The 13687-nt window shown below is 46.4% G+C and overlaps 1 protein-coding gene and 1 pseudogene across 2 annotated transcripts; both read right to left on the bottom strand.

Annotated features, from left to right (window-relative positions):
- Positions 1–894: 894 nt before the first annotated feature.
- Gpr83 (G protein-coupled receptor 83) lies at positions 895–13687 on the bottom strand (the record flags this gene model as incomplete). Of its 2 annotated transcripts, XM_005379679.2 has the most annotated exon segments (4): positions 895–3700; positions 5354–5487; positions 7820–7945; positions 13341–13687. In XM_005379679.2, coding segments are annotated over 4 exon segments (1230 nt in total). In that variant the 3' UTR covers positions 895–3075.
- LOC102017760 lies at positions 7960–9690 on the bottom strand (annotated as a pseudogene).

The raw sequence follows: 13687 nt of genomic DNA, 5'->3' as shown, positions 1-13687 counted from the left end.
CACCCGGTCAAACATTTCCTAGAATACGTAATTCAAGCACTGGATTATAGGAAGATAACAGATTTTATCCAAAAAAACTCACAATCAAAAAAAAATTTGGAGAAGCCTGGATTTTTTTAATAGTAGGATTCTTTTCTGCACACTTTCTCAGAATCTAATCTCTAAGGGGGTGATATTTTTGCAATTTAGATGTATGACTTTTACCAAGTCAGCTAAGTTTGCTGATCCTCAGTTACCTCATCTAAAAATCAGAAACAATAATGCCCACACTTGGAGGCCTGTTGTGAGAGTGAAAAAGATAATGAGCTCAGAAGCACTTAGCACAGTACTGTACAAAGACTGTGCCACTGGATCTTGTGCTTTTTGTCTCATTTGCCTTTCATTTTTCTTTCAAATTTTCCTGCAGGCTCAGCAAATCACTCCTATTTACAACTGCTTGAGAAATTGTTTAAAATTGATTTTAACATAAGCTCTAGATGGCATCAGCATAATTATGCAGTGAAGACTTCCACCCAGTTTACTTGCTGGAACCCAGGCATGGTACAGCAGAAATCATGGAAGACATAGGGCAGGTGGTGACCACCACATACTACAAGGGCTCTTTAGGTCCAGTGGTAGCTTTGCTTCCCCCTGAATTACCAAGGAACAGATGGAGCTTGGGGTTTAAACATGCAGCACAGATTCATCATCACCAAAGAGAGGACTTGGCAGAAAATTCAGCTCTGGATAAGGAATCAGAGGTTTCTCAGTTGGTTATTTACCCTCTTAATGCTTCAGTTTCCTCACCTGAAATTCAGGCTCTTGGTGATAATCTCCATGCTCCCTTCAAATAATCCATACGTATCCTCATTGAAAGTATCAATGGTGACACAGTCACAAGTTCAACAGGCACAGTTCACACATCCAAAACGCTTTTACTGAGACAAGAACAAATGACAATGCATTTTCTACAGCACATTGAAAAACTTAAGTTTTACAAATTTCACATTCACAATTACAAGTCATTTTTGCTCTGAGTTACACAGGGAACATGTGGAAGGCTGCAGATAGGTACCAGCTGGAGACCTAGACCTGAGGGTTTCCACAGTGAGTTGGCAATATTTATGGACAAACTCATAGTAGGGAGATAGAAGCTTTCCCCATGAGTCTGAGGACAGGACACACTTTCAGCATCCCTGCTGCTTGTTATCATTTCTGGTTTGTAGAGTTTCCATGGCAGCATTAAGATGTAACTAATAGCTGCTTCTTGACATCACACAGACAAAGGATATGCACATGAGCCATTTGGCCTGAAAACCCCATCTGGGAACCCCTTTGGACTGAGAAAGTACTCTCTGCCCTATGCAAGTAATTTCCTCTAATTTACAGTTCAGTAGGTAATCTGATTTTTTTCTATCTTGAAAACTTTCTAATAGCCTAAGGTGGTGACTCCAATAGAGTAAGGAACCCCTACAATAGACTAAGGAACCCCTACTGTTTATTAAAGAGAAGCAGCCAGTGTAACCAAGTTTAGTTTCAACTAACAGCCAAGAAGTCTAAGTGAATACTGCACAAACTCCTTCTACCCCAAACCTCAGTTTTCCACTCAGCTACAGATACCTGCTTTGCTTTCCAGATCTCTCCAGGGCTAAAATGGAAATAGCTCAGCATGGCAACAGCAACTATTCTAGGCTGGAATTAAGCTCTACTCTGCCTGTCACATCTGTCTCTGGATGACACCATGAGTCACTCAGGACCAGATGGAAAGTGATGAAAACATTCAGTCTCTGGAATGAGATTTCTCTGGCAAGTGGGTCCTTAAGAAAAAAGGTTTCTTTAAGGATCCCATACATTTTGGAAGTGACACCTGAATTGCTAAGGAGAAGTTAACAGTGAGTCTTCTTTCAGGAACTGGTGTGAAAAAAACCTCATTACTCAAACAATGTGAAGAAGAAATGGCCTATCTAGACAGTATGTGTGGATGTGGTACCTAAGTACAATTATTTCCAGCACGATGGAAAGCCTGCTTCCTCATCTCCTGTGAAAACAGAACACTGTTCCAACCCCTCTTATTTTTGAGTGATGGCAGGAAAGAAGGAGTTATACCCTGTGGCTGAGCCTTTGATGGTCTCCGTCTGAAGGCAGAGACTGTGGCCAGGCCCTGCCCACCACTGACAGGGAGGCTCTGTCTGCGGGGCAACAATCCTCATCTTGGGTTCTTCTCTCCCTTCTTCCTTACTACTGTGGTAGACACTATGCCTCGGAGATGGGTTCAAAGTCCTCAGCTACCCCTCTGTTTCTTGCTGATCATTACAATTTAAATGGCAAAGTGTAGTTCAGAATTTTAAAAAAGTGTGCATACAAACCCCCCACACCCCCCCCACACACACACACAGTGGAAAAAGTTGTAAATATATCCACAGCATGTTGAAAGAAGTTATCACAAATCAATGAGATTAGGGGGCAATTTTAATTCCTTTTTTTGCTTTGCTGCATGTTTCAAAATGGTAATAATAATTTCTCTTTGTAAGGAACTAAATTGATTCTTTCATGTTATGTGTAGGGTCAGACCACTAAAGACTTGTGACTCCTCACAGCTCCAGTGACCTCAGAAGGCAAGGCTGGGAGCCTCTGTCCACTCCACTTGCTAATGCCTCACTGACCAGTGAGCCTGTCTTCAGCAGAGCTCTGTGCTTTTGGGTCAGCCACACTCAGAGTCACTCAAATTTCCTGTGTGAATGTTCAGTCAGCAGTAGGAAAAGCTGAAGACAGCTGCCCAGCAGCTGCAGCCAGCTGAATGATTCCACCCCCATTGGAGTAGGGGTTGCCCTTGGTTCTCTTGCTCAAGGATCCAGGGTGCTATAGCTCACGGCATCTCCCAGGTAGGAATTTATAAACAGAGGACTGTTGACAGTTGACCTTTAGTTTTTGCATCAAATGGAGCTGGGAGGTTGGGCATTTCTGCAGGAAATCAAGAGTCCTATTGCTTCTGCAGGGACTTGTTTCCAGCATTGTACAGATCCTGTGTTAGAGGACAGGTTATTTTCCCCTCTCAGCTGCAGACAGATCCCACCTGCTGTCTCTTTACAACCTTCTCTAGCTCACTGCCACAATGGGCTCCACAGATGACAGGTCTGTCTTCCCAGACCAGAGCTGGGAGGAAGGCAAGAGCTTAGTGGCTGGCAGAGCCCTCTGACCATTGTTCTTTTCTGACCAGGCCACCCTGAAGGTAGGGACCGGGGATGGTGCTCTATCCTTCTGAGGCTTGCGTGGCCTTTGGCACATGCTCAGTAATGCCTTCAGCTCAATCCTGAAGTTCTCGTTCAGCCAGCAGTAGATAAAAGGGTTGTAGCAGGTGCTACTCATAGCAAAGCAGTGGAAGGCAAAGTAGAGAGCATTGTTAGTGTGGATGACCTTGCTAGACAGGAGGAGAACATAGCAGTTGAGAGGGAACCAGCAGAGGGCAAAGAGGACCACCACCAGCATCAGCATCTTGATGGTCTTCTTCTTCTTGCGCCGCAGGGCAAGGTACTGCTCTGTGGTCACATCACCGATTGTGCTGCACAGCCACAGCTTCTTGGCCACACGGGTGTAGGCCACAGAGATGATGAGGAGAGGAAGGACATAAAGCAGGATGAAGGTGGCCAGGTCCAAGTACTTCCAAAAAAGGTCAGCTGGCTCAGGGAAGTCTGGTAGGCACAAGGAACGCACGATGTCCTTGCTGAAGGGAGGGAGGAGGGAGAGAGAAAGAGTGGGACACGGAAGAGATATGTGTGTGGAAAAGATTCATCCTAAGAAGTAGTGGCCTTCCCCTCCCATGGGCTCAGGCACATCTGTCTCTTACTGTACTTTTGATGTTGTTGCCTAAAAATCTGATCATATTTCTGGTTCCCCACAAGTTTCGGAGGTCCTGAAAGATAAGGAAGACACCTGAACCTCTCTGTATCCTCTTATGCTTGCACGGTTCCTGCCTACAGTAGAGATCCAACAGATATTTGCTGAATGACTACAACAGTAGTGAAGTTCCTACGCTTAACAAACAAAAGCATCCTTGAGGAAATCTTAGGATTTCCTATGGTACCAACTTCCTATTCCTTTAGCCACTCATTGACAAGGATCTATTTCACACAGGATGTACCTTGGTCTTCCTGTGAAGCTGGTGACCATCACTAACAAAAGAAGAGAAAAAGCCCTTTGCTTCTGTTAGAAAAAAAAGTCTTCCATGTAAAGGCAGATAGGGAGACTGAATGTTGGAAGCCTGGGTGTGCGATTCATTCCAACACCCTAGGATTCATGGAGAAAGTTTTTAAAAGCTAGTTGAAATCAGCCTGCAGAGCCTTCATCTCTTGACCCTGCTTCTGTCACAGGAGCACGTCACAGCGACCACAGCAGACACCGACAATCCCCTAGGATCCTTCACCAGTCACAGTACCAGCCCCCAACTCCAGCCCACACAGCCAGAAGCAGCTGGCTGGCACCTATAATCTTCTAGGTTCCTAGAATTACAACCCTTCCCACAAATTTACCTAGCACCAGAAGTACCCAGGAATGCCTGGAGCAAATGACTAACAAGAAATGCGAAAGCCCAGCTCCTCTGCCCAAACTCTGGTAAGCAGATTGCTCCAGAGCCCCCGTGCTAGCCCTGAAATCAAACCCTGGGTGGTCTGTGCCCCTTCCCATCCTGCCTGCCTCCCTGCCCCCTCACCCATCACTCCTGGTCTTGTAGCCTTAACAAACCACTTCCAGGTGTACCTGTCTTTATCACAGGACTCGTTCATAAAGAACCTCACCCAAAACAAATGTAGAATGCTTAAAATCACTCTACAATCCTTCCTTGCTTCCCTCATTCAGTAAATGTACATTTAGGCTTGATATATAGAAAAACTAATGCAGGTGTTAGAATCACTGAGGTAGCAAATCCCAAATGCAGCCAACTTTCTAAACTTACAGTCTGGAGGGATTTAGACATTAATGAACCGGCCTGCTTAAAAGGTCAGTGTGTAAATGAAAGAAATCCTCATGGCAAGAGCACATAATGAAGAAACCTGAATGAGAGGTAGAGGGAGGTAGATAATCCTCCCTCTCGCACAAACATACATATGTATTTTGTTTCTCTGTCAAGTAAGACTTTAAACCCTGCTCATTTGGATTCCCACCTCAGTTTGGGTGAGCACATGACCACAGTGGCAGAAGCAAGACAAGCTGAAAAGAACAAGCAAACAGAAGGGTAAGGGGTACAGCGAGGCAGGTGATAGTAACTGAGAAATTGTAGATCCAGATGGGACTCCCACCATCCTTTGCCAGACTCCCAGTCAGCTGAGAAAAGGCAGGGAGGGGGCAAGTTCCTCTGAGTCCCAGGCTGTACTCCTCTCACCTGTACTTGAAGGTAAACAATTTCTGGCAGATAGCATGAGGGAGTGAAAAGAATGCAGCCATGATCCAGATCACAGTGATGTAGATGATACCCTTTGTGACTGAGAGCCGGGGTTTCAATGGATGCATAATGACCTGGAAAATAAGCAAACTGCATCATTAGTTGAAGAAGACTGAAGCAAAAAAAAAATCCAGATGACACAGCTCATTTGTCACATAAGGCAGGTCCTATTTATAAAGTTCAGGTCCTTTCTGCTCATTGTTGAGCGCCTGAGTGCTGGGGAGTCCTGCCCCACCTCCAGGGAAGAAAAGAGGACAGGATGTCTTCTGGATTTAGACTCCGGGCCATTTGCATGCCTCTTGCTGCAGTGGGAGGGGCTGGGGAAGACAAGCTCATGCTCAGCCTCTACCACCTCGTGATCTCATCTTCCCATGACTCTACAGTCCTGTGACTCTGAAGGGCTCTGGAAAGGTCTGAGGTCAGTGGACATGAAAAGCAAGTTCTCACCACATATCATGGAAAGCAGCATTGAGACTTATTTGGGAGCTCATAATGCCATTTTTGAAAGCTGTTGTTAAAACTGCATACAGCTTTCCTGTGCCTATAGTAAAGCCAGTGTTTCTAGCTTCAGGCTGAAATGCATCTTGGAATTGCTACTGCATGTCAGTCAGTTCTTCTGAGAGGCTTAAATAAAAACCTGGAAATTTTAGAGCACCATCACTGTAAGATGAGAATTATTACTTCTTCTAAAAAAAAGCATTTGGGGGATAAGTGAGTTCCAGGTGTGAGAAGAGAACTTCTGTTACCTCAGGATGCCATTCCAAAACATGTGACATTCTGGATGTGTCCTCAGGAGTTTTTCCTCCCAGTACTTTCACAGTCTTATGGGAGGATATTTGGAGGCCTCAAAGCTGTCCAATACATCTCCTGGTCTTTGCCATCCCTGTCCTTCCTGCCCCTGTGCTCAGGCTGCGAGGGGAAGTGGCAGTCTGGGCAGAGACCCCAAACACTGCTCCCCAAACACCCGCCACTGGCTTTGGCTCTAGGCTTTATGTTTGAGTATATGTCACAGCAACATAGTCAGTGTGAATAACACCGATCCTCAGCCCCACTCTTGGCCCATGGGTCTACTCTCTTCAGCTGTGTTAAACAGACTTAAAAGTAGGCCAGGTAAAACTAACTCATAGCTCTTACTGAATTAGAAGAGATTAAGAAAAAGCAAGAAACTTTTGTTTTGAGATCTTTACACTTTGCTCTAAAGTACCTACAATACATATGAAGAGTTGATTTTTACAAAATAAAATCATTTTGGAGCTGAAGAGATCACAAAGTTTATCTAGTCCAATAGCTTATCACATGTATGAGTCTCTTCAAAAACATTCCTATCAAGTTGTCATCCAAACTTAGCTTAGCTACAGGTGGTGATGAAACTTGCTGCCTCCCAGATAGATAGCTTTGCATCTTTAGATATTTCTATTAGAAAATTATTCTTCACACTGGACTACACCTTTGTGTTTGCATCTTTGAAGTCCCCTATTCTTTAGTCTTTGCTGTACCTCTTGGTGCTACTCAGGATAAATCCCATCTCACTTTGTCCTGGTAGCCTTGATGATACTGGTTTTGTAGGTGCCTTTGAGTCTTCTCAGCACAGTGTAGTGTAGTGATCACTGCATGAGGTCAGAGCCAGGCAGACCTAAGTTCTAATTCTGGCTTCATCACTCACAGTCGTGTGATCTCAGAGAAGCTATGCATGCACTTCCCTGAGCCTCTTCTCCTTGACTGAGCATATTCTGAACATAAAATACAGGTACACTGGATTAGCATGGGGGAAGCACCTGGCACGGCACCATCCCCTTCCAAGATGGTCACCCTCAGGTCCTCTTTGGGTTTCCACCACCATATCCACCCATGTGCTTCTATGTCTTCACCTCAGCACCACCATGACCCCTGGATGCTTGGTCCTGCCACCGGGACATCCTGTCTTGTTTTTCTTCTCAAATGCCTGGGACAGTGAACATCTACCTCCTACTCAAGAGCCTTATCTCTGATCTGCAATTATTTCCTGCACTTTTCACCTGTGATTTTTTTCTAGGTTTGCTTCTCAAAAACAAGTTTGTTAATTTCTGAGGCAGAAAAATGCCACCAGTGAGTCTTCATTAGAACAACCAACTGGAAATAACTTTTGGCACAAAGCAGGACAAAGGGCTTGATATGTCTAACCTACAAGCTCATACAATCAATAAGAACACAAAGGTACTCATTGAAAACTGGGCTAAGACACTATCTTTTTTTTTTTTTTTTTTTGGTGCCAGGGATCAAACTCAGGGCCTTGCACTTGCTAGGTGCGCGCTATGCCACTAAGCTACATCCTGGGCCCTAACTCACTATCTTAAGAGTGTTTCCCACAGACTCCAGGAAAGCAAGGCCTTGGAGGAAAGGGAGACTGTTGGGTGTAGTTGTCTTCACCTGGTGGCGGTCCACAGCGATGGCTGTCAGTGTCAACGCCGAGACATGCAGGGAGCAGTACTGGGCAAAGCGGCTGATGTGGCACATGCCTTTCCCGAACACCCACGTGCTGTTCACAAAACGGACCTGGAGACCAGCAAATGCAGGTTAGGAGACAGATGGGCCTTGACTCTGACACCCACCTCCAACCCTCAACGATCAGTCTCTGAGGAGCAGACCCTGAGGAGGCCTCTCCAGCTCTCCCAGCTCCTTCTTTCTTTCCATTTACAATGCCAATTGTGGATCACATGTGATTTTCTCCAGCATTCTCATTTCCTTCTTCACTTAAACATACCCTGATCATGCTTTTAAGACCATTAGGTATCAGAAGAGATTTGGAAGGACATGGGCTTTGTTTGGAGTTGGATTTCCTCACTCTAACAGTTTATTGCTATGGCACCTTAGGCAATATATGTAATCTCTCTGAACCTCAGCTTCCTCATTTGCAAAAATTAAGTAGCTTCAAACTCTCTATAGGATTATTGTAAAGTCTGAAAAAGATATCTGGACAATTCTTAGAAAGTCATTATTAGAAATCAGTAGTAGATATTTTATGTGTAATAATAAAATTCCTTTTTGGCCCCAGAGAGTTCAGTCTATGAGGAGACACATCTGAAAAGTCACACTACAGTGGGTGGGCTGTGCAGGGAAATTTAGACTAAGCCAATTTTGCAACTCAATCTAGGAAAGAGACTCCAGGGTTTAAAGAGGTGTTTTGGTTTGGGTCTAGATATCCCCTCCAAAGCCTCATGCAGTTTTATTTTATTTTAAGTTCTATTAATTGTTTTTAATTCTTTTTGACTCCTCCTGATCTTCTGTTAGCCTTTCTGCAGGTCGCTTCTTTAATCCCTCCATTTTCCTGGTTTGTAGTTTGCTTAGGTCTTGTTTCTGCATATGAATCCTTCTGTAAGTTGTACCAAAAGTATCCTGGGACATGTTTTTCTTCTTCTTTGGCTTGAGAGCTTTTGGTGTTCTCATGGATAGCTTATAAAGGCCATCTGAAGCCAGGTGTGTCCTGCTGAGAACCAGATCCAGTGACGGCCCCATCTCTTCCAACTCAATCTGTGGTGCTGTGCAGCCAGATTTTGTGAAGAGTAACTTATAGCTGCGAAAGTAAACCTTCCCCTTCAGAGCAGTGAAGTGCAGAACATATGCAAACCCAGCCAGGTGGATATTTTCCACCATGGGGCCTCTGAAGAAATCAATGAAAAGACTTTTTAGCCTTTTGCAGTCTTCTGTCACATCAAAATCATTGCCAGCAAATATTAACATGAGTTTTGTTCCCTCAGGACATTTACTGTTCTTAATATCTTTTAGAGACACAAATTTCTGAACACTTAATTCAATCATATCAGCATATGGTAGTCATACATACGACCTATAACTAGGTCATTGGGAGGCTTCTTATTATGGGATCCAAAGACGAATAAAGAACAATGACTTCTTTGAAAAGAATTCCAGTGATGTCTGATCCTCAAATGGTCTTGTAATATTTTTCTTTTTATACAGAACTCATATGGTTTTTTCAGTGCATACACTTCTTTCAGGACTTGGGTCACTGATGCATTTGCATTTCCCTCTTTAATCAGCATGGCATTTTTAATATTTTCACTAAGTTTTGGTTCTCTCTTCTCAAGGAATCTCTTGGCCCTTTTTGTTTTGGGCTTTACAACTCTGTCCAAGGCGTCCATTGCTACCACAACCTCAGTACAGCCAATACACGTGCACTGCCCCTCATGCAGTTTTAGATGGGGCTGTTCTGGAGGTAGCAGGACCTAGAGCGTGTAACTGATTTGTAATGCAATGCTGGGATTAAGGGTGCTGGGAGTAAGGGTGTGAATGCTACACCTGCCTAGGGCAGGTAGCCTGCATACAATATAAGGGACAGAAAGAGGCCTGTCCTCTCTGTGTCTCTCCCTTGCTGCTTTTGCTGTCTTTGCCACTATGAACTGTTTGCTGCTCCTCTGCCATGAGCTACCCTGCCATGAAGCCAGCTGATTATGTACTAAAACCTCTACAAACTGTGAGCTAAACAAACCTTTCCTCCCTTAACTTGTGGGTGGGTGCTAGGTATTTTGTCTCAGCAATGAGAGAAAAGTAACTAAGACAGAGGTGTGGGTCAGAATAGGGAGAGCTGGGCTGAGGCGCCATTTCAGTCCTCCTCTGCATCATCCTGGGCTGCTGGCTCACTCATTTAGTGTCTAAGCAGCTCCTCTGAGTGATGTCTCATGCCCAGGAGAGGTCAAGCCAGATTCTGGTCAAGGACTTCCAAGCTAGGCTGAGAAGCACGCAGATATGAAAAGGACGGAAAAGAGATGGAAAGGAGGCAATGCCCTACAAAGGCCCCGACAGAGGACAACGGGTCAGTGGATAGAGTGGGAGTGGGTAGAGGAAGAAAGTGATAATAGGAACAGGGAAAGTCATCCAATAGAAACAGTATGGTGTGGAGAGTCACAGCTGAGTTTTTGCCCCTTACACTGTCACTGTGGGCAGGGGACATGAGCCCTCTGAGCCTCACTATCCTCATCTATGAAACAGGGCTACCTTTTCACTGAGGAAGTGGCCCTGTGAACTGCCACTGTGACCACAAAGGGCACAGCTGAGATGAGGAAGGGTTTGTACATGTGGGCATCTGAACAACAGGTATTGGTGCTGGATCAGAAATCCCAGGGTCTGTTTGAGGAAGGGTGAGTTGATTTGGCTGCAGTGTGTGCATGAGAGTAGGGACAAGGCTGGCCAGGCTCACAAACTGAGGACATCAGATCGCAGGTTTTATTTGAGGGGGGCAGGGTTCAGCATGGAGCCACTTAGAGCTTTTGAACAGTTCGGCAGCATTAAAGAGCTAGAAGTTTTCAGCTGAAGCTGCATCTGCATCTCTCCCCACGATGACCAAAGCCAAACCTCAAATAGATTTCAAACCCATTCTCTCTTCTTCAGTCTCAAGGCCATGGCCCTGTTAGCCTCCTATCAGCTTTCCCTATTCTCCAGTCTTGACCCCTTGTAATTCATCCTGCACACTGCTGGCAATGTGTATCTTAACTGAAAAATCAGGTTGTTGCCAGCTTCCTTCTGAACATCATGAGCTCAGGACACAGGCAGATGCCTCAGGAGTATCCAGGCCATGCAAACCTGGCCCCAGCCTCCCTGGCTAGCCTGTCTTCTTCTGCCCACCTCTCCTCTGTGCCTCTCTCTCTGCTTCAGCCAAACTGAGCCATTCAGTGTTCCTTCAACATACCATGAACGTGGAGGCCTCCTTGCCTTTGTTTATTGCAGACCCTTGGCTACACTAAGCTTTCACCTCAACCAGGAAACCGCTACTCATTCCGGACCCACTGAAATGTCTTTGCAACGTCTCCTTTGACCCTCTCATGGGTCTCTGCAGAGTTGAAATAAAAGGTTTCCTCCTCTAGGTTCTGCTATGTTTTATGTGTGTCTCCTGTTCGCTGTTCTTTCAATGATGAGAGCTGGGCTTCATGCTGACTGCAGTGTGTGAAGTAACTGGGAAGGGAGACCAGGGAGGGAGGTAAACAGATGCCAACCAGCTGAAGGTAGATGGCTTAGCCCACTTTGGAGACTGTGCTGAGCAGGCTGAGGGGTTAGAAGACCATCCCCAAGTCTCCCTCTCCCTGTGGCCAGCACTTTGTAAACTCTAAGAAGAGTTTGGATTGGGCAGTTCAATGGGTCTGGTTCAAAGCCAAACTTCTTTGGCTCACGCTGGGAGGGTGGAGGGATGTATGTTAAGTTTTCAGGACCTTGACATCCTCTCTTGTGGGAAATCCTCTAGGGCAAGGTTTCCAACTCAAAACTATAGCTAGCTGAGACCCACTCTAGGACTTCCTCAACCCTCTTGTGTCTTGGGCAGGTCCCTCCCCACAGCCTGGCTCTGGGAAGAAAAACCAAGGCCATGCCTGGGGGCCTTCTGGTTCTCATCCTGGGTGGCCTAGCCCCACTCCGGCACCCCATTCTCAGGTCAGAAATCAAAGAAGGAAACAAGGACAGCCACAGATCTGCTTTCTTGTGCATCAACGGAGCAGAGCAGATGTGATTTGGAAGCCCCCTTGTCCTTGGTTAGTGCCTAGACAATTCAGAGTGGCCATCAATAGGTTAGATGTAGGCTGGAAGGAGAATAGGAAAAATCCATGATCTGGAGCAATGGAAGCTAAACGTGGGCCAAAAAGTCCTCCCCATGAGTGTCTCCTGGACAGACCTCTGGACCTGAGTTAGGGGATGTAATTCTCATCCTGGCTCTGCCTATGACCAGTCAGGTAGCCTTGGACAAGGGGTTGAACCTCTCTGTGCCTCAGCTGCCTTATCTGCACAATGTGATTAATGTTCTCATAAGAGAGAATAGAGAAAGAATGCAAGAGTACTTCGGAGATGTAACGTCTGGAAGGACATCCACACAAACAGATAGATGGACTTGCAGGACTTCATCCACTTCTTTTTACTCTTCTCTCTCTTTCTCTCTCTCTCTCCTTGTGTGTGTGTGTTGAGGAGAAGACAGATGCAGAGACAAGAGGGAGATAAACAGAATCTGCTTTTGTAATAACTCAAATAACAATAAAATTATTCAATAAATTGGAACATGTAACTCAGGTTATAGATACATGCTGCATTACTGCGTTATGATTGCTCGGTTTCAATCCTCACAGTTCCAGTTCATCCATGAGAACTGCACGGGGAACGAGGGGGGCGGGCATAAATGGCTCCGGTAATGGGCAGCCAGGGACTGAGGAGGGAGCCATTCACCACCGGTGCACAGCGCCCCAGACCTGCCCCTCGAGGTCCAAGTCCACCTCACTTTCGCTTCTCTCCAGCTAGACGGCATACACAACCTCACTGTCAAACCACAGAAGAGAAATGCAACTTAAATAAGCAGTCTGGGAAAGGGCACTTAGGCTCCCTTACGTATTAGCAACTGTTTGCAATTTCAGTTGTAACACAAAGTGGCACCGTATGGGTGGGTAAAGGGATCTCATAGGCTGCACTGAAGTGAGGGTCAGGGCCCTAATAAACTCTGCTAACACTTCAGAGCTACTGTTTGGTAATTGAAAAAGCCTATGTCCAGTGAGATTAAACAGCAGATGGTCAATCACCCACAGGGGGCTGCTGATTCTCAAATCACTGACCCACAGCCACAGCTGCAGAAGCTCTGGCTTAGAAAATAAGGTCGGTAAAAAAGTGTAAAGGGAGGGAGGGAATGACGGATAGCATGAGGAGGCGAGAGACTACAGAAAAAATTACAAGAAAAGGTCAGTGAGGAGGGGAGGGGGAGCGAAGGAAACAGACATCAGACAGACTAAGAAAAACCGGAGAGTTGAGAGATAAGAAAGTACAGGTGAGTGACAACACGGAAAAGAGACGTTAAGATAGGAGGACAGGCAGAGGTGACAGAAAAGAAGCGCGCTGGGGATGGGAGACGCGGGAGGAGGGCGCACTGGAGCGTCCGGGAGCGCGCCGAGGGGCCGGACAGGTCCCTTACCAGGGTGAAAGGGGTGTTGAGCAGCGTGATCATGATGTCCGCCACCGCCAGGTTGACGAGGAAGAGGCTGGTGGCCGAATGCATGCGCCGGTCCTTGAACACGACGTGACAGACCAGGACGTTACCGAACAGGGAGCAGACGATGGTGCAGGCGTAGGCCAGGGCGAGCAGAGCCTTGGCCGCGGGCTGCTGGGACTCCGCCCCGGGGCGCCCCCGGCCCACGAGGCGGGGCCAGTCGGAGAGGGAGAGGTTGCCCCAGGAGGCGTTGGCCGGCGCAGGGGCCTCGGAGCGCTCTGCGGCGCGCGCCGCGTGGAGGAGGAGGAGCAGCGCGCAGGGCGGGAGCATCG

Source organism: Chinchilla lanigera, unplaced genomic scaffold (genome assembly GCF_000276665.1).
Source record: "Chinchilla lanigera isolate Chin_1 unplaced genomic scaffold, ChiLan1.0 scaffold00013, whole genome shotgun sequence".
Lineage (NCBI taxonomy): Eukaryota > Metazoa > Chordata > Mammalia > Rodentia > Chinchillidae > Chinchilla > Chinchilla lanigera.
This window is presented reverse-complemented; position numbering and strand designations above follow the sequence as displayed.